This window comes from Diadema antillarum, unplaced genomic scaffold (assembly GCF_040938485.1).
Source record: "Diadema antillarum isolate AM-2024a unplaced genomic scaffold, OU_Dant_1.0 scf00000121, whole genome shotgun sequence".
Taxonomy (NCBI): domain Eukaryota; kingdom Metazoa; phylum Echinodermata; class Echinoidea; order Diadematoida; family Diadematidae; genus Diadema; species Diadema antillarum.
This window is the reverse complement of record NW_027271010.1, coordinates 160,466-181,240: the sequence shown is the minus strand read 5'-3', so window position 1 is coordinate 181,240 and position 20,775 is coordinate 160,466. Positions and strand designations below refer to the sequence as shown.

Below are 20,775 nucleotides of genomic sequence, written 5' to 3'. Positions count from 1 at the left end.
GCACAATTGGTGGAGTAGTTATGTCCTTCTAGCGCTACACTACTAGTACTCCAAAGCAAATTCCATCCCGAGTATTCCCAGTGTTGCATGGGGAAAAAAAAAAGAAAAGAAAAGATGTTATCTTAGATGGCATAGTGAAAAGTTATTTGTTTAACTTGGGTGAGTATAGGGCCTAAATCCAAAAACTTTTACAAAGACTTTTTAAAAATCAATCACTTCTTTCTTCTTCTTCTTGAAAAGTGCAGTCCACTATATATCGGGTGTATAGTCATACTATTCGGTAGGTCTGGTATGGTGTTTATATAGGTCTACAGTGTTCTGTACCAGAGAATGGATCACAATCAAAATGAATCAAATAAAAAATGTTGTGACTTCATATTTGTCTAATAGCTTTGGGCATTGCTGTATAATCTGTTTGCTAGGGTGAATCTGAGTTCACAAAGTACATTCATAACATATCAACATCTATCTCTTGCTGTATCTACAACCCCTTATCTCACTGTCGCCTGCCCCGCTGTCAGTATGTAAACTATTACAAACCTATCTGTATACTATTTGTATCAACTTATCTTGCTCATGTTGCCTGGTCAGGCCTGTAAGACCTAGAGGTGCCGTGATCTAAGTAGCTGACATAAGCAGGATGAAAAGTTGAAGCAGCGCAAAGCAGAGAATGACTTTCAGGTGTATTTCAAGTACCACTGACTCTACAAAGAGTCTCGACACTCCTCACATATCATGTGCCTATCAATGATGCCTGAATAGAGTAATTCAATGAATTCCTCTTCAGTTGTTGCCAGCACCATCACTGCTATTGCTACATTTGTGAGCTCATGCTGTTGTTGATACCGGGTACTGTGCTCAGAGACTCCAACCCCAAGTACCTTCTGGTCTGGAGATTCTCCCGCCTGAAACCCCTAGCAAACGGGAGACTGCAACTTGATGTGTGCCAAGCGCACACACGAGCGCGAAGTCCCTTGCGGTATATGGTTCTAGATGCTCTCTCGTGCTATCTAAGGCTTATTTTTCAATATACAATGAAATTCAGTAAGAAATCATTTAAAGCGGGAGAAATCAAATCTCACGCGGGAGAACGGGAGATTCTGCAAAAATGTGCTTTCGGCGGGAGATCTCACGTCGAAAGCGGGAGAGTTGGAGTCTCTGTGCGTTGTTGTGCTTGTGTGGTAGTGCAGTTGTCACTCCTGCTGCTACCAGTGCTATTATGTCTATTGCTATGTTGTTGTTACTACAGTTGCAACTGGTGGCTGTGGCATAATGTCACAATCATCCTTGTAGCTGTTTATGATGTTGTAGCTAATATTGTGGGTACAATATTTCGTTGTCAACTGTTACTGGAATTGCAGATCTTCATTCAAATGTTGTTGTACTACAAGCTGTCATTACAGTGTACTGTTGTTGATAATTGCTGATATGAATCCTCTGCAGTGCCTTAATTGTCACTATATGCTATTGCAGCTGAGGTGTTGGTTTTGATGTATCATTGCTATGAGACTAATGTTATAACATTTCTGCAACTATTGTCAGTATGCTGCTGTGGCCACTACTGCATGTGTCGTTGCAAAAAACATCTGCACTGTTGTTGTTCAATTGTTGCTACCACCACCACCACCACGCCTACTACTACCACTATTTTTGTGGGTATAGGCCTAGTTGGTACAAGTTTGTAAGTGGTGCTCCCCTTAGCAGGAGTGTCATATCTGCAATAAAAGGGTCTGGATAACAAGTCTAGGTGTTACAGGTGTCCCAAAGGGTCAACTCAGGTCACTTGGCATGACACAGAGAGAGAGAAAAAAAAAAAAGTGATTGACTTGCATGATACCCACCCCCTTAGGGGGGAAACAACAATTTTTGATACTGTATTTCTGGGACCCCGGCAGCACAAACAAATTCTGATACCGTATGTAGGGTACGGGTACGCAAGATGGGTAGAAATAAGGAAAAAGAAGCAATAGACATCGTACTTCCTGCATTCCTCCTGTGATATGATGTCATCATTCATGGCTCGATTCTGCCAGGAATCATTTATTGCTGCCACTGACATCACTGTCACATCACAGAAGTTTTGAGGTGTGCCAACCATAGTAAATGGGTCAGAAAAACGTCCACCTCTCCGGAATAAATGTCTACCACCCTCTGTCTGATCTCTCCCCACAGTATTCCAGTGGATAGAAACTGTGGGGATGTGAGTATTCACACATGGTACTGCTCTTCATGATTGGCGATATGTCAAAACCTGATGATACTACATTGAGGTCTGTTTAATCAAGTAGGCCTATTAAAACTGTGATGCACAAAATGCTGTGTGAAAATGAACTTGGCTACCCCATCTGTTCCCACCCACTTTCCAAATACTCACACAGAAAAGAAGTATAATACTTTCAAATGTGTTTCAATGGTATGGAATGAAGACGTTGCATGCACGGGTATGTTGTGAGCAATGAAATCATGCCTTGGGTAATCACAGAGTTTGGCCCGGATGATGCTTGGGTCCTAGTGGAATCCTGTCATGACAAATGAAAATGATAAATGTTGTGACCAATAATGATTAAAATCATGCTTGCTTTGCTTGAAGTCTAGTAGCATTTCTGCAGCTACACAAGCTTTCAGTAGAAATGACCAAAACCTACCATACCCCTTCCAACCTCCTCCATCCATCCCCCCTCAAACAAACAAAAATAAAATAAAATAAAATAAAACAAAAAACTAACTTCAGTATTAAAAGTAACTGCTCATATACTTGGCACTGCACTTAACCCGTTCTATACGGGAACCTGGTGGCCTGTGTATTAAATCTATGGGAATTTCAGAATTACGCATGGAACGGGTTAAAGAAAGGGAAGAAAAAAAAAACTGCTGGTCTTTGGGTGCAAAGATCACATGAATTCCTTTGATTTCAGTCCAATGTTCAGTGTGCTTATCACATTCCCATCAACCGACTCTATTTCCTTTGTCCATTTCCTGCCAGGGTTGCTGCCGATTATCGTCTCCGCGACATTCATGCTGTTGTGGGCGCGAGCTGAGCCTCAATGCTGCTTCCACACCATGCAATAGAGACTCTTGGCTGGTAACTGAAGCATACTTGGAAAAACTAGTTTCATGGTAGCGACTACATATTTATGTCATTAGCATGCTGCCTTGCCAACATTCACATGGAAAATCGGGGCAGTTAAATATCAGGAACCCACTTGTGCATCATATGTGCATCTCAACAGGCAATGTACTCAAACCATTGAAAGCTTTATATCCTCAAGTAAGGACCTGAAGAGATATTCAGATTTTCAAGAAGCCTCCATTCAAATCTGTGACACTTATCAGCTCTGTGGTAGAATATCACTACTGGGAGCTCAACGTAAAACAGTTCACTGCACCACATGGGGAAAAAAAAATGATTGATATTGATCAAATGTAAAATTGATGATATATTTAAAGATATCAACTCTATAAGCTTAACAAATTATCATTTCTAATTAGAATTTTTCAAACTAAACTAGAATAAGCCAAAAGACAGGAGAACAATACCGTCAGTAAAAAATAAAAATAAATAAAAAAAATAAACCTTGTCAGCCCGCCCAGCTCTCACAGCAAAGTGTGAAGTACAAATATTCTCCAGTGCCCTTGAGACTGATAACTGTACATGAAGAGCATCTAATTCAGATTATCATTGGTGATGGGTTCATATCCAGGGCTCGACAAGAACTTTTTTTGTCCGGTGGCCAATTCAAACAACTAAAATCTTCACATGTGAAGATTTGGCAGCAGGAAAGAGATCTGTAGTGGCCCAACATAAAAGCAAACTTAAAATTCCATTTTGAATCTTATTTGCCCGATCAGGCCACCAAAATATAACCTTTTTGGAAATTTGGTGGCCCAACATATTTTTTTTTAGGTGCTCCAGGCCACTGGGCCACCACTAATAAATGTCAAGCCCTGACATATCCATGCAAGTATGCAAGGCATTTATATTATCATTCTTTGAAGCATCGTTTCTTATTTCTATTCTCTTTCTTGCTGAAAAAATGTCATTGACTGTAATACATCTTCACAATGGAGAGAACAACTCTGACAACAGCCCTACTTCTATCTCCTACTTCAAGTGGCTTTCTATGGCGGTAAATATAGCATCGCCATCGGTAACATCATCAATTATTCGTCAAGAGTCTGCAATGGCTGGCGGTTTATCAAGTATAATGTAACCCTCAACCGCTCACCTAGACTGGGACTGCACTTTCTCAAGAGGATTTTATCTGCTTTCATCCCTCAGCTTTGAAACCGCAGAAAGGACAGCGAGAGCGCATCTCAGATTTGTCTTCACATTTCTTCACCTCCCTGGTTCAGATCGCTCCGTCTAGCAATGATATTTTTACATCCCGCCCCGTTTTGAATGATCACATTTGGCCAAGATTGGCATTTTGACTCCAAAATTCCATACAAGAGGTTGTTCTCACAAGGCACTCCGTGCACTTTCTTATCCTGGGTCAGATGGCATTGTGAAATTTTCCCCCAAAATTTCCCCAGAGTACGTATTTATACCAGAGGGGGAATATGATTTCGCATTCCTCAAGTTTGCGATGGCAGTCATTGGAGATCGCGTCGAGATTCCGTGATGGGGATGGGGAAAATTTGTCAAAGATACACAGTTTGTTTGTCGTTCACTGGCGGCCGGGGAATCGCACTGACACCGGTATGGACATCAAATGCAGCAGATAATTTGATGACATACACGAAATAACGGACTGTCACCATTGTCGTGCAGACTGTTCATATTTCGCCACACGCCGGGTCGGTTTACATCTGTATTGTTCAAAGTTTCCAGAGTTTTTATCATCCTGGAGAACTTTTGTTCTTTCAAAGTATTTCTCCATTTTTCATTCTTTCCAAAACTGAGCAAAACTAGACTGGATATGTAATAAAACAAACATACTGCAAAGTATTGTGATAGGTACATAAATATGAAATACAAGTACAATATTTGAGGAAAACAAGTACAATATTTGAGGAAAACAAATTCATCAAAATAAGTATAATCCAACCATGCTGGAAGAATATTCTGTGTACAATATTTCAGACAATGTGATTGGTAGAATTACTTGAGGCTATATATCTATTTGCAGGGAATGGAATCTTTATGTTCCCAAACATTTGAAATATCAATACGGGACTGTCGACTGATGTCATATAGATGAATCTATCCACAACATATATTTGGTATGACTATCATCATTTTTGTGTATATTATACAACACAAATAACTTCTGCTGTGATCTGAGGGGGAAATGAAGACTCTCTGGTAAAAGCACAATTCTATGCCATGTTCACATGGACTACTAATGTAGATAAAATACAAACAAGCATGAACATAAGTTTCAGCAAAATAAACTTTGAATCAAAATGTTCTAAAAATCTTACATTTTAATCTAATAGTGATTTTGGTCACATATGCAAATTAACTGCAAGGTGATGATGCCATTAACTCATAACTCAAAACGGAAATGTAGTGTCAACATTAAGTGTTTTATAAAGCCCTTGACTTACAAGGGATTGGGATTTTCTTCATCATTTTCTCATATTTTTGGACTTCCTTTTAGGGCAAGTGGAATTCATGTTTGGGCAAGTATTTTGCAACAATATGAAAATCTGCTTTGCCTGATTGGGCAAGTGGCGGAAAAAAAAAAAGTTATGCAGCACCCTGCCAAGGCCAACTTGAATATGGTGGAAAAAAACTGCAATTTGGGCATTCTGCAGGGAGGACCATGAAAACATTCATCCAATGTAAATAATTACATGTGGCATACACTAGATATCTGTCACGAGCCATACTCCTGCAGTCAGCTGTTTCATCATGCAACTTAGACAACTGCACAGCAATCCATCATGTTCACACTCCACCCTTGCTCTTTGCCCTCTATTTCTAACTACTGTAAAACATGATATATTCGAGGCACGAAATTTTCGCAAATTGGAGCCGACGGCCTTTTTCGTGGCAAGAAATTTTCGCGAATTGCCTCTTGCGTTCAATGCATATAATGTAGATAAGAAATTTCGCGTGCATTTTAATTTCACGAATCTTGGCGCTCGCGAAATTCGCGAAATTAAAATGCACGCGAACATTACTCGTTTTACAGTATCTCTCCCTCTCTCCTCTGATTTTGAGGACTGGATTTTTCTCCAAAAATGGAGTTTTTGGTTATTATTCATAGGTTTCGATGAGAATAGATTTGATGTAGATTTGATTTGAATCAGATATGACCATTAAAATGCCAGTAGACTGATCTCATGTCAGGTGTGCAGACTACACGCAGGTTGACTCGGGCATGAAAATTCACGCTTCTACCAAAAATGGCTAACGGAAAATATGAGTCTGAAACAGGGTGGCTGAAACATGGATGATAGCACTGGATGACATGATTGGTAATGCGCACACATCCTAATCACATTAACCACTCAGAGAAGCAGCCAAAAAATGAAGAAAAAAGCATTAGATCCTCTCTTATTTTTTTTTTTCATCAATGTCAGGCAACCGCCCGTGACCTCCTCCTCACAAAGCCACCACCATCAAAGTCGATGAAGCCACTTAGCGCTGTCAGGGGCGACATCTTGAGATCGGGTTAGGACTGACAAAAGGACCCTCACCTCTCCCCCACAGGTTAATGGCAGAACCAACTGCTAGGGCCTAGAGAGGGGGTACCAGTCACCCCCCTTCATTCCTTCCCTTCCTCCTGGGGTTCCTATACACACCCAAACAGGATGGCAGGTCTGCAATAAGTCATCCTCCCCTTCCAACCTACAAAGTCTTCTTTTTCACTGTCAAGGGGGTTATAGAAGATTTAGAGGATGTACAGCAACTGGTATTCAACAGGGCATACCTGTGGAAGACTACATTACCCATATTTTTTAAAAAAAGTTTGGAAAGATTATCAAACACACAAAAAAAGTTACCCAGGCTAATATCTCATTATGGAATGACCTCTCGAAAGTGGATTCTGTTAGACTTTTGTTTTCAAAAATGAATCAGCAACTTCATATGCTGGGTTGGTTCCTCATCTAGCTCTTCCCAAAACCAAAAAGGGGTGAAATAACCTTTGAATTGATATACCAGAAGCAGGAGCTGAATTGTTTAAGGGGGGGGGGGGTTACAGGGTGATTTTGTTAATATCAATAAGAATGGAGGACATCTGAAAAAACAAGACCGAAGCATCTAAGATTCAACAACCATGTGACAAATAAGTAATTTTCACTGTGCATCATTCTTTGCCAATCCATGAAGCTATCTCCATGGTCAATGTGACCAAATTTCTCTTTGTCAACTTGAACCAACTGTTACTGACACAATACTGAAGGATACAATGTTTTGATGTGCTGTGAAGAAATCCATGCATTTTTTTTTACTGTGTTGCTTCTAATACCTCCCTGGTGTGAGTGCCTGTGTGCACATGTTCTGGATACATGTATTTTAGACAAGACTAGTTCACAGAAAAAATAGAGAGTCTCAGCACTATCTCTCTATTCAGCTGTGCACATTGTGTGCCATACGGATTACTCTACAGAATCGGTCTCTCATTAGAAACACATTTTATTGATACAGCTGCCAAAGACTATTGCCACTTCTGTGATGAAGAGAGCTCCTGATACAAGGAAAGGCCTTCAAATGTGTGTACAATTTAGACCACAGATCTCACCATACAGGAGAAAGTAAAGAGTCTCTGTACCCTAAATAGCACTGATATTCTCAGAAGTTTTTTTCAAGAATTCAAGGAGTTCAATATTTTAAAGGACATTCTGATGTATTTCATTTCTGTTCTAAATGTAGGCCTATACGCTGAATATTTCGCAAGGCTTTTATTTTTGCGCATTTCATGAGTCAGATGCTAATGCTGTTCTGTGTTTTATGTGATTTTATATTAAAAGGCATTTGCATGAAGCAATAGCACATCTACCACATATTACCTACTCTTTCCCATTCACAAACAATCCCCCCAACCTGAATACTTAATCCCAAATATTTAAACATTTCCAGCTTTCTCTGAGCAAAAATCTCGTTCTACAGACTTATCCAGTGCTTCAGTCGCTTTGAATATTAGTGCCTTTAAGCTAAAAAGAGTAGCACAATGGAGATAAATGAACATACAATATCAACCATAACACAAAAGACAGACAGATAATGTGGTTCCTCACTCCGAAGGGAACACCGACGCCACCCAGACCAACACCAACCTTCCCCCTCAACTGCCAGATCACCCGGAATATCCATTAACCCCTCGCAGAACTCATTTTTCCCCGGCGAAACACATTATCTTTCGATACAAGTATAGAATCTCTGCAGCATTCAGTCCGCAAATAATGGGCAGTGTCAGCCAGTCAGTTTGCCACTCGTTAACTTTGAATGGCATTTTGAAAGAGTCTGTGTATTGTCCTCCAGCTAAAAAGCGATAAATCCTGTAAAAAAAAAAAATCCCTCTTGTGCAGGGAGGGGGGGGTGGGGGCATGACAAAAGGATGAGAGCGTGACAAAAGAAATGTACTGCACTTGATGGGACGGATATGAATGTGATTACGATTTGCCAGCAGTACGGCCGACAGTAAGAAATACCACAACAAAGGATTTGTTTTGGAATAAACAGAGATAATCACAACTACTTTTTGGCAACTTTTGCCACTCACACAAAGCAGAATTTAGTTATTATGCTCGGAGGAAGAAACATTACTTCTTTGAAGATAGATTTGACCTGTAACTGTTATGTCTACGATTATTAAGTTTTTCCCTGAAATTTCTGCACACTTTTACATTTCTTGTTTACACCATGGAGCCACAACAAAAAGCTCCATGTGTACATCAACTTTTCTGAGCTTTTTGTGGAATCTTACGAAGTCAAGTAATAAAGCAAATCTAGTGTTACCACATCTTTTACAATGCTGTGCAGGTTTGTCTCATAATGACTATTTAAAATTTGTCTCCCCCCCCCCCCCCCCCCCCCATCTCTCTCTCTCTCTCTCTCTCTTTAACTAATGTCCTATACTTTTGATACACTTCCATTATCTCTACTGTTGATGTTTTGTTGGATAGCCAGGGCATTCATGTGTTGTTCTAGTATCAGAGACCTTATTGCGCCGTCATAAAGTTCATCCTAACCCTCAAATGCGCAGCACCATTTCAACATCACTACCATCAGCCTGCAGGTGGATCTGGATGAACCGCCTGGGTGTCCGACACACTTCACCAAATTGGGACTAACGTGGCCAAACAAAGGCCGCCCCAAAAATGGCTGCAAACACCATTCACCGATGGCTATCTACCAAAGTCAATGTCAGCAGGAATGATGGGGGAAGAAGGAGTTTTTTAAAAAAAGAAGAAGAAGAAAGAGGAAAAAAATGTTGGAGGAGGTAGGAAGGACTCCCTCGGGACCAGAGGGCCCGGACGATTGCCATCAAACCTGTAGGAGTGGGCTTATTGTCAGACACATAATTATCTCTTCATAAATTGCTCGCTTGTTCAATTACTTGCCTCTTTTTATTTCCTCCGCTTTTATTTGAGTCCAGGTTTTTTTTTTCCATCTTTCCAAGCCTGGAGACTCTTACCAAAAAAAGCAAAAGCTGAGTACATGCATGGAACCAAAGGATTCTACCGGCAGGTGGTATGTGACGTCATAGAGATAGAAAAAAAAATCTTCCTTCCAGCAAAATTCTGTGTGCACAAAAGCAATATGAAAATTCAGTTGTAACTTCCCATACTATCAGCATCTCAACAGCTAAAAAAAAAAGAAATCTGAGGGTTTATTGGAAATTGTGTGCAAATGTTGCACTACATCATTCATAACATATCGATCCATCGTGTGCTCTATGTTAGGATTACATCTTGTTAGAACTAATTTGTGCAAGTCCAGCTCCTACTAGAAGACAAAACAAAGGTCTGCAAATATTACTGAAAGACTGAAGAAATGAAGGTATTATTTTGCTTATTGATTTCAAATACAAAAGAAACATCTGTAGTAGAAGGCTCAAAACATAAAAAACATGACAATCCAAATGCTCAAAGAGATCACACCTGCAGAATACTATATGCAAAATGGAGTACACCTTACTTTTCCTTCACTGGTGGACATACAATTATTAAATTGCAAAAGTGACAATATCTTTATGCCATGACCAAATCTTGTCTTTACGAAGTGTAGCACTTTTTCTCCAATAGTGCATTGCCTCATATAGCTCCACAATGACAAACAAAATGGTTTGTGCCCAGTCATTTCAAATTTATTCATCTGGTCAGTCAACACACAACTGTAAAAGTTGTTCCACGAGTTTCACACACTTTGGCTCTGTGGAACAGAAAACTCTAAATATTATGTCAAAGGAGAATGGGACAGGCTATTGCGGAGGGCTGTAAGGTAGTACACACGTATGGGGTTTACCCTGCACAAAGGATATAGGCCTACAGTATGTAATGGACAGTTCCTGGACTGTTTGGCAGTCCAGCGGGTGTCATTCAAAACACAATTAGGTGGGGCTAGGAATAACATGTTATGCTTTCTATATGGCTGCAATTTGCTCATCCTAAGAAAGACAAATATTCATTGGGGGGTACAAAATAGCTGCGCCAATTTGGGACTTTAAAAAAAGGAAAGAAACAACAAAAAGAAGAAGACAGAAAAATGGAGGGGGTGGGGTGGGCGAGGGAAGAGTTGGCAATAGAGAGGCCCAAATACGTGGTAAGGTGAATGGTCTCAGTCCACTATTGACTCTTCATCAATATTGACACTGCTCACCTCCAACTCACTGGCTATAGGATTGTATGGGGGTAGATTGCATGCTGTCACAAGTTACAATATCTCTCATTCTTCAACTTCACATACCACCTGGTGTGACACGCAGGGAAGAAGGAATGCAGAACAAAAAAGAAAGAAAAGAAAGAAAGGCGAACAGGAAACCCTTCCTTGGAGAATGGGGACTAGAGCTTTGCTGTAAAAAGATGCCGCCAACAAGATGTGAAAAGGCCACTTTAATGTGCCATTGAGGAGGGGGAGGTATTAAGGCAAAGGATATACTTCAATGAGGAGGAGACTTGTGTCTCAGATACAAGAGAAACTTGTACAGTATATTACGGTGATAGCAGCGGTCAGTAATATAAACAGAAATATGGAATGTATATATCCCATATATGTCTCACATATGGACACTTTATATTTCAAGGGGGCGCTACAGGGGATGCGAGGGAAAGGGACTGGGGAACAGGGTGGGGTAATATACATCTGGCATGGAGAGATATAGAATTAAGTAAGAATGCACGAAACAGACAAAGGAAAACACAGCATCAAAAATGCTTTACTTGAAAATGAGACCCTCCATAAAGGTAGAAGAGATTTAAATACACCAACATATAATATTTCTAATTGTCTGTATATTCTACGCAAAACAACGCTGGTATTTAAGTTGCAGCTTGCCGACCTCTGACTGAAATGACATTGATACTGGAACAACAAAAAAAAATGTGTTCACATTCTAAGGCATAGGTGAAAAAGTTTGAAGAGAAAACCAGAATGCCTACATCCTTGCCATGAAAACATACATAGCCTCAAAATACTTAAGATAATGGAGGATCATATGGAATTTCATGTGTACGCAGATTTGGCACTCTAGTGACACATGAAAACACAAACTCATCTGACCATAGTTATCATTAGATAGGCCTACAATGTTTTACATCAAAGTAATCTACAATTTTGACAGCAATCAGATCATTGACATATGTTTCTTTTCATATAATTCATTTATATGATTTGATAAAAATGCATAACATGTCACTATATATTCAACGGCAGGCAATAAGATGCTGATGCTGCCGCTTAACTATTACGACATCACCTGAAAGGGGAAGCTGGGGCCCCTCTTCACCGCAGCGATCCGCTGGCGGATCAATGCACAGGGGAAATTGGCACACACGGCAAATCGTTAAAACACTGTACCAAAGCTGATGAGGTGGAAAGTAAGTTCGCATGGCCGGACTGATGCAGGTTGTGCGACCAACTACCCAGGGCTTATATAGATTATCTCATAATTCTTTTTTTTTTCTTCTTCTTATTTTCTGAACTTTTATCTAATCACCTCCTGTCTTCTGCTACACTTGCTTGATATATTTATAATTGTATTGTACCCATCTAATAGCTATGTGGGTTTCACAATAAGGTTTTCCCCCATAATGAACCTCCAGGAAACTGTGCATTTCTAAAGTGCAGAGCAGGGGGCAAACTGTATGATACTGTGGAGGGGAGGAGATAGCGCCGATGGGTGGGATATCATTTATCATAGTGGGATGCAAGAATTTGTGAAAACTTAACAAAATTATACTGCTCATAATGCTGAATTGATTTGAAATGGGATCACTTTGATTTGAGGTCAAACAAATGCAAAAAAAAAAAAATTATGTATCATACACAGTATCAATTTTTATGCAAAACAGCACAGTGATATCATTGATTGCAGCAATGGGGCTACAATGTATGAAACCATCTGAAAACATAATTAACAGAAAATAAGAAAAATATTGACAAAAATCATGACATCTCACTGCATTATTCTGGTGCATGATTCTGAGTCGTAATACATAAGGTGCAGTTGCTGACAAAAGCACAGATTTTGCTTGCACTTTGGTTTGTGCATTTTAAGTCTTTCTTTTAGTGGTCTTTAGTAACTCTTTGATAATGTCTATAGATGGAAATCACAGCTTGATCAATTTCAATCATATAGGCCCTAGGCCTACTCTACGTTATCATTCCAGGTTGTCACGTAGGCATAGCTACAGACACGACAGTAACGTTTCCTTTCACATTTGTGCATTTTCTAGAGTTTCTCAGCAACACATACATGTAGGCCTACTTTAAAGGCATGATTTACCATTTGCAGATAAAACAAAAACCCAGCATTAGTGCTCCAAAATAGAGTTTCTAAAATGCGAGTTAGGGATAGAAACAACCAATGTAAAATTTGAACCAGTATAATTGATGTTAAGTATTGTTAAATATACAAAATGGGAACAATAGTTATAATAAAAATGTTTCCAGACTAAACCGTCTACAGTTATGGTTTAATGAGAAAAATAGTGACATCTCCTTATATTTTAGGCTTTATTGCAAAAATTCTATAAAGTAGGATGTTTTGTGATACAACTGACCTGCACATATGCATCAAAAGTGATATCTTGAACATTTTTAAAATCACTGCTCCCAAAGGTAAACAGGACCTTTAACAGTTCAAGGAAATAATTTCAAAGGTATTCTTCTACCAGTCCATGGTGTCAGAGAACACACTTCCAATTGACAAACAGGTGCCATAAAATTGCATCGATGCGATCAATAGCGCAAGGTGACACACCGCGCACGCGGCCCGAACTAATGAGCCTTCCCCTGGATCAGGCCCGCTCTCTCGTCACAAGAACGCATTGGACGGTGCAAGGCAATTTGATCAGCTTTATGCCATACATTATTGAGCCGTCTCCTATTGATCTGGCCTGGTGTAATTTGACAGCAAGTCGGCAGTGCTGGGATTATACTTGCGGTAGCAAAACAAAAGCAGAAACACAACAAATAGAGCTAACAAACCCTGAAGGCTTTTTCAAAAATAACTAAACAAAGTATGACAGATACAAAAATGGCCACAACAATCATAAGAAATATATGGGAGAAAACAAAACAAAAGCAGGAGCATTTATTCTTGTTTGTTTTAGACCTTATCAGGACTGCTACCTCAAAATTTGCATTGATGGATAGAATTCTTGCTAAGGTAGGAGTAAAATTAGACGGTAGGCCTACATGCAAAGGGGAGCTACAGTACAGTCACATGAGAAAATTGTTTTGTGTTTCCAGATCCTAATGAAAATTCTTCAAATTGCCCTCAAAAGTGCAGTTTTGTCATAATGTAGAACAATTCCTAAAATGTGCAAGGTGCACTTCTATCAGTGCAAAACATGTGATCTAATATCTGTTTGTTTTCAATGTACATTCAGGATGGAATTTTCAGCTTAATTCAAAGCGGAAGCAATTAAATGCAACCCCCTTTCAGGTTCTCCTAATGTTCTCAAAATGACATGTTTGCAGATGTATGTCAATAAATCAAAGTTGCTCACTATCCCAACTTTCACTTCCTTAAAGGGGACCTCCAGAGGATTTTCATAATTTCACATCATTTAACAACATCATGTAGGCTAGTTAACATATGAATTGATAATGCCATGCAGTAGATTTGTGGAATTTACTGTGGTCCCTGAGCAGATAAACCAATACTCTGAAAAACCCAAAACGTGTTACACTGAACAAGGAAGATGACATAGGAGACTCACATAATTCCAGTAATATAGCAATGTAATTCCATTACAATACCACTTGCTCAACAACTTCACCTAGGTGTAGAATTTATGCCTGCTTTGTTCTTTTGCTCTGCTTCCATAAGCACCCAATCCTGCATCCTTATGAGAAGCTGCTGCGTAATCATCCATGTTCTCAGTGATTTGTTATGAATTTTGAAAACATTCTTATTCCTCATCCCAATCACTAGGAAATTCTGTAATTCTGGTATCGAGTATAACCAATCTATCATGAATAAAATGCTCAGATGCAAAAGTCTATTACTCATCTGAGTGAAAACTCTTGCAGCATTCCTCAGTTCCTACTCTATTGTGAAAGAGCAGGAAATGTCAATCAAACCTCACCCAACTATCATTTAAGTAAAGGAAGGAATGTTTTCGTTTGCCGTTAAAGATTTATAAAGAAATGCACAACATCCCGAAGACATTCCACAAAAACACAAAAATGACCCCAGTCAGGGTCAGACATTCAACTCTTGAGTCTTATTCAGGAAAAAAAAAGAAAGAGAGACAGCCAGAAGCCTTTTACAACCGTAACAATTTGTTTAGACTACACATTCTTTTGGTTTCAGACCCCAATTTTCGGCATTCTTTCGCTTCCCATGAGATGCGCTGTTATGTGCCCCAGTAAATGGATAGCTAGCCACATGGTAACATGAAGTCATGTGAAGACAGATAGGGGACATGAATGTGTTCCACCTTTTCAACCTCGTTTAAGATTAGATGTACAACATTCCAAGGGGCAGATATTTAGTATACATCCACACATCATACCCCTTCATGAAAGTGTGTGCTGGTATTTAACCCATTGAGGACGAGTCCCAAGTATAGTCTATGGAAAGCGCATGTTGCAGCAAAATCAAACCGTCCTCAACGGGTTAGCAGAATTACAAAAACAACCACCTTATGCCTGTTGGGCCTTTCCAATATATACGTAGACCATAAAACAGTTCCAAACTGCACAAGTTTAAAAAAAGGTATATATTGGAAAGACGGGAACTATTCATGAATGCTAGTAATTTCTTTGTAGGTTGTTCATGTCGGCTTTCAACAAAGTCGTTCAATACTGCACCAAGTGCATTATGGGTATAGGGCAAAGAGTATTTGAATGTTTGAGACAGTAATTGACAATGTCACAGAATTCTCAAGATACCTCACTGGTACACAGACAAGTTGAATCTTGCCTTCCCTGCATATGCAATCAAGTATACTTCTTATCTATTCTCTAGGAGATTTTGACAGCCATCTGCACAGCCATAATCAGCAAAAGAATTCTTAATTCTAATTGGATGACCCTTTCTTGCATTAAAAAAAGGAACTTTCCTCAATGTGTCACCTCGTTCTTTGAAACCAATAATCCCAAGAATGAGAATTAGCCATTAGTATTTGGGCACTATGCCTAATTGGTAGAAATGCTGTGTGCTCATGAATAGCCAGCCAAAACACTGTCTACAACCAGCTCCTCCCAAGAACAAATTTTCTTGGCGTGTCATGGATGCGTTCAGATTGTATGACCAATTCCAATCAATTGAAATGCCATTTAGAGCTCACAAGGGGGATGGGATTTTGGCACGGGTGATGATGAAAGTCAATTGTCTACAAGTGCCTTTTTTTTTTGAATGGATGTAAAGCCCCTTTCTGTTGTCCCTAAATCCTCCCCCCCCCCCCCCCCACTTTCAATTCTAAAACAGGAGAGTGTGTAAGAACGCGCTGCACAGACATGCATAATGCAAGACTTAAGGCACTTTTCAGCATCTCCCCTGAATAGAACCTGTTAGTTTTTATCCTGGCAGTCAAACCTTTCAATTTCTCATGTTTTCTTGGGAGATCTTGGAAGTGAGAAGCTTATGATGCGGCCGTGTATGCAGGCAGGAGTTTGTTGGGAGCTCTAACCCACTTGGGATGGATGGTTTTCACAATTGCAAGACAAAAAGTACTAGTAGCTGCTTTAGAGTGCTTTTAAGCAGTCCCTGTGGACAACCACCACTCAGTTCTTTATAAATATATATAATGCTGGGGATTGTTGGGTCTTGAGAGTTGTGGCAGACATACAGTTGTGTAAATTGCAAAGCTATGAATCACAAAATGTAAACCGAAACAACAGCCTAAGAGTCCTGTTTACCAAAATGACTCATGAAGAGCCCATAGAGAAGGATTTGGGAGGTGATATTACACAGAACAACTCTGGAAAAAAAAAAGAATGTACTCTTTCACTGTTTACTGAAACAGCTAAGTTTGCTACCAGCAATTTACACTGCATTAATGCACAATTTAGATGTGACCATCAGATATGAATCAAAATTCAATCTGGAGCAAGCGTATTTTTGGTTCATTATCGCTGATAGTGAATTCTCAACACAAACTGTCTCAAATATATCATACTTGCAAACTGAAATTCTCTGTAGTTTTTTTTTTCTTTCTTTTTTTTTTTTTTTTACTGTTTTGAATAATTTTCACATTCTGTATCACTATCTTGAATCACAAAATACACTGACCTGGTTTTACTTTACAACTTGATACTAATAACCTGAGTCAGGAATTCTCCATTTCCAAATTTGTTTTCCATGATATAAAATATAAAATATATAGGCCTAGGTACTAAAAATTACGGCAAGAGTTCCTTTTGAGACAGCCGCCCAAAAGTGAGTGCGTGCATCTGTGCGTATCGCAAGCAAGGTTAGGCTAGGCTAGGTAGAGTTGCATAGATCTGCACTTATTTAGTACTAGTGTGATTGGGGTGGCTGTCTCAAAAAGAAGTCTTTCCAAAATCACTTTCACATTTAATCAAAGTACAATTCTGTACCATCACAAAGGGTACACAGATATTACTGACAGGAAAATTTCATACCAACATGACAAATGGCAATCAATAACTAGTCTAGGCAAAGCTTGATTATATTACATTACTATACTATGAAGAGTTTGTTCATAAAAACTGATAAGTCCATTTTTGAAGATTTTGAAGTACGGTCTCTGTCATAAAGTACAAAATAATACCTTATAAATGATACATTGGTCACTACGTATAAAGGTACATTTTTTAAGTTATGGTCAAAAGAAGCAAAAATTTTCTTATTATTCTCTTTATTTTTCTTGACCTTTAATCGCAAATATCTCCATTTGGCAAATATGGACCTATCAGTTTTTGCGAACAAACTCTTCATATCATCATGAATTATTATCTATAGGTCCTATACTCATCATATCAAGCACAGGTCAACATTATTATCCCTACCATAACTATCAAATTGATGTTACTCATCATTATCCTTTCAATCTCATGGCAAGATAAATAATACACAATGTAAATTCATTATTTGAAATTATCTTCCTCCACACACACTGTGTATTAATATACTCACATCAACACTTTATCTGAATATCTTTTGACTAGATTCATATTACCGTGCAGTACAATATATACACTACACTAGGGTAGAATAACAGTACCTAAAACTTTACTCCAAACCAAACACCTCATCTTCAGCTTTGGTCATCATTTTTATGAATCCACAATTTCTCAAGAAAAACGACAACTCACCTTCAAACGTGATATCTTTCCTGAATTGAGCAGCAACATTCTGTAAACTTATCGTCACAAGTGTGACAGATATCACCAGAGCGCGTATTCCAGTCATGATTTCGATATGGTACTGTTCTGCTTTCTTTCTTTCCTTTCAGCGAGTGTACCGCATCCAGAACTTCCCACCACCTGCCTGGTACCCAACACCACGGTAGTCACGGGCGGAGTGACCCGGCTCACTGCATGTGCTGTACCCTTCCCGCTGAGCTGCAGTTCCGCGATTGGTATCCACTGAAATATCCTGTAAATATTTGCTTTTTTTCCACTGAGACAGGAATTTTCTCCTTCTGGTACAAAGCGCAAAGTTCACACAAAAACGTGGCTTATTTGGGTATCAGGTACGACGCGTTTGTCGAATGTAACACACAGAACGTGGCCCTTTCCCAACATCGCAAGTACAGAGTATGACTAATAATATTTCCACCAGTCAGTATCCAGAACTTCTCAACTGAAGAGGGAAGTACAGTAGCTTCCGTCACCAGCTGGCCAATCGGTGTCTTCCGCACTACTTATTGGCGGTCTACTCGATGCTCCTCGTTTCCAACTTCGTCGAATCATGGGAGCTACAATAATGGTCGAATCAATTGTTTGACTGGAACGAGACAGTACAGCTCAGGGGACGATGTGCGCCTGACCAGCTCAGACCCATACGAAAGCTGTAAGGAATGTCGAGCAAGCTAGATATGAAATGACTCCTTCCCCAAGACACCTGCGGTAGGGCGTTTTTGTCCCCTCTTTTGTGTCTGCGGCTCCACGGACTAATCAAGTCGAAACAACCGCAGGGCGCCTGGGAGAAGCGTGTGCACTGCGGGAAGTTTCCCTTGGAAGCACGTCGGCTGTCCGCATTGCAAGTCTATTGTCCGCAGTTCAAAGAGTTAGCGCCCCAGTGAGAATGGAAGATAGAGAACGGAGTAATACCAATAACATGATACAATAACATGATGATATTGCTATTAAGTGTTTCTACTCGATATAGTCATTCCTTCACAACAAGCATGCCATCTCTATGTAAGTCAAAACCGAATTTTCTACGTGGTTTTGGTAAATTTGCTGAAGTGAAGAGGAGGCATGATCAGAATGACGTCTGCTAGCAATTCGTTCGCTCAATTTTATATAGCGCCATCTGCTGGTTAATGTATTCACAGTAATATTTCCGTCATCACAATTTTTACGTCGACACACATTGTTCATTTTCTCCTCCTCCTCCCTTCCTCCCCCCCCCCCCCCCTCCTCATCCTCATCCTCCGCCCCCTGACCTCTTCCCCTCCTTCTTTCATCTTCATTCTATTCATTCTCTTAAGAGAATATAATAGTTATGAAGAGTTTTATTGCAAAATGAGCTAAGCACCTTTTGTAAAGTTAACATTTTAAAGTGGGTCCATCATCAGATAGAGCAAAATAAAAAAAAACTTTCCAGTATTACCTCACTTGTGACATAACAAGGAATATTCTAGAAGTTATCATTAAAATATCCTGTATTTTCTTATCATTTACTTTAATTTCAGTAGCTTTAATCACAAATATCTCAACTTAACAAGAATGGAGATAGCTCGTTTTGCGATAAAACTCTTCCTCTTCTTTTCTTTTTTTTTTTTTTTGATGGCACAATCTGCTACCTATTTTATTATACCCAAAGTAGGTAAACCATTCTAGCCGGCGTTTTTATAATCCACACGCTTTTTGTTAGCTACACCTACAGACATGTTTATGATATATTATAAGCCAAATACTGCAAAACGAGGAATGTTCGTGTACATTTGAATTTCGCGAATTTCGCGAGCGCCAAGATTCGCGAAATTAGGATGCACGCGAAATTTCTTGTCTATAATATATGCATTGAACGCCAGTGGCATTTCGCGAAAATTTCATGCCACGAAAAAGGCCGTCGGCTCCAATTCGCGAAAATTTCGTGCCGCGAATATATCATATTTTACAGTAATACGTATCTATGCTACATGCAGCGTGGAGTTTGAATAAGGAATTGGATTGGTTGTGAGGGATTTTGGTATAGTATTGTCATGTGTATATAGTTGAAACGTTCTTATTGCTCTCAAGTAAAGTAACCTGCTGCAATTCCTTGTGCCTTGTGTTCCAGACGTTGTCCGGTATACTTGTAGGTCCTGCAGACTATATACCTGGACCTAGTAAGACATTTTGGATATACTTCCTTGTCAATCATCGATCAATTATACATTTCATATATGTATTCAAAAAAAGAGAGAGATCAATGATATATATAATTGCTTTAATATGTTTTGGTAGAATGCACCCTAATACCATTGCTTTATTAGTATTCCTCCCCATCTCTAGCATTTTCAAAATGTTAGAATGGTTAGTTGTTGTTGTTGTTGTTGTTGTTGTTGTTGTTTGCTTTTTTGCTTTTTTGCCTTATCAGTGGTATAGCATGATTCATAAATTTCACTCATTATACTGTAAACGCATAAATTTTCGAGGTACATTAATCTTACGTATTTCGCGCTGCTTCTGGCTAGTGCGAAATCTGAAACCTGGGAAAATATCTTCACAATTTTCGCTGCACATCGAAATTCTGAATGGTTTGACAATATACGCAGCGCGAATCCAACAACACGCGAATATGTTTTTGAGCCGCTCAGGGCGAAAAAAAAAATCACAAGAAAATATTGACGTTTATACAGTACTGACGAAATAATATGTGCACTAACTATTTATGTCTTATGCAAAAAGAAAAAAAAATGTATTTACATGTTTTGATGGAGACGTAAAAAAAATATGAATGAATGAATGAATGAATTGATCAAGGGTGCACCACAAGGCAAGATTTTAGCTAATGATTTGTTCAGAGCCTA

At 39.2% G+C, this 20,775-nt stretch overlaps 1 protein-coding gene across 1 annotated transcript in view; it reads right to left on the bottom strand.

Moving 5' to 3' along the window:
* The window catches only part of LOC139720096 (pikachurin-like), a 159,836-nt gene extending 141,128 nt beyond the window's left edge, over positions 1-18,708 (bottom strand). The window contains exon 1 of the mRNA XM_071631465.1: positions 17,906-18,708. Coding sequence (XP_071487566.1) covers positions 17,906-18,002 — 97 coding nt within the window. The 5' untranslated portion in view covers positions 18,003-18,708. The remainder of the gene's footprint in view (positions 1-17,905) is intronic.
* Positions 18,709-20,775: the final 2,067 nt, after the last annotated feature.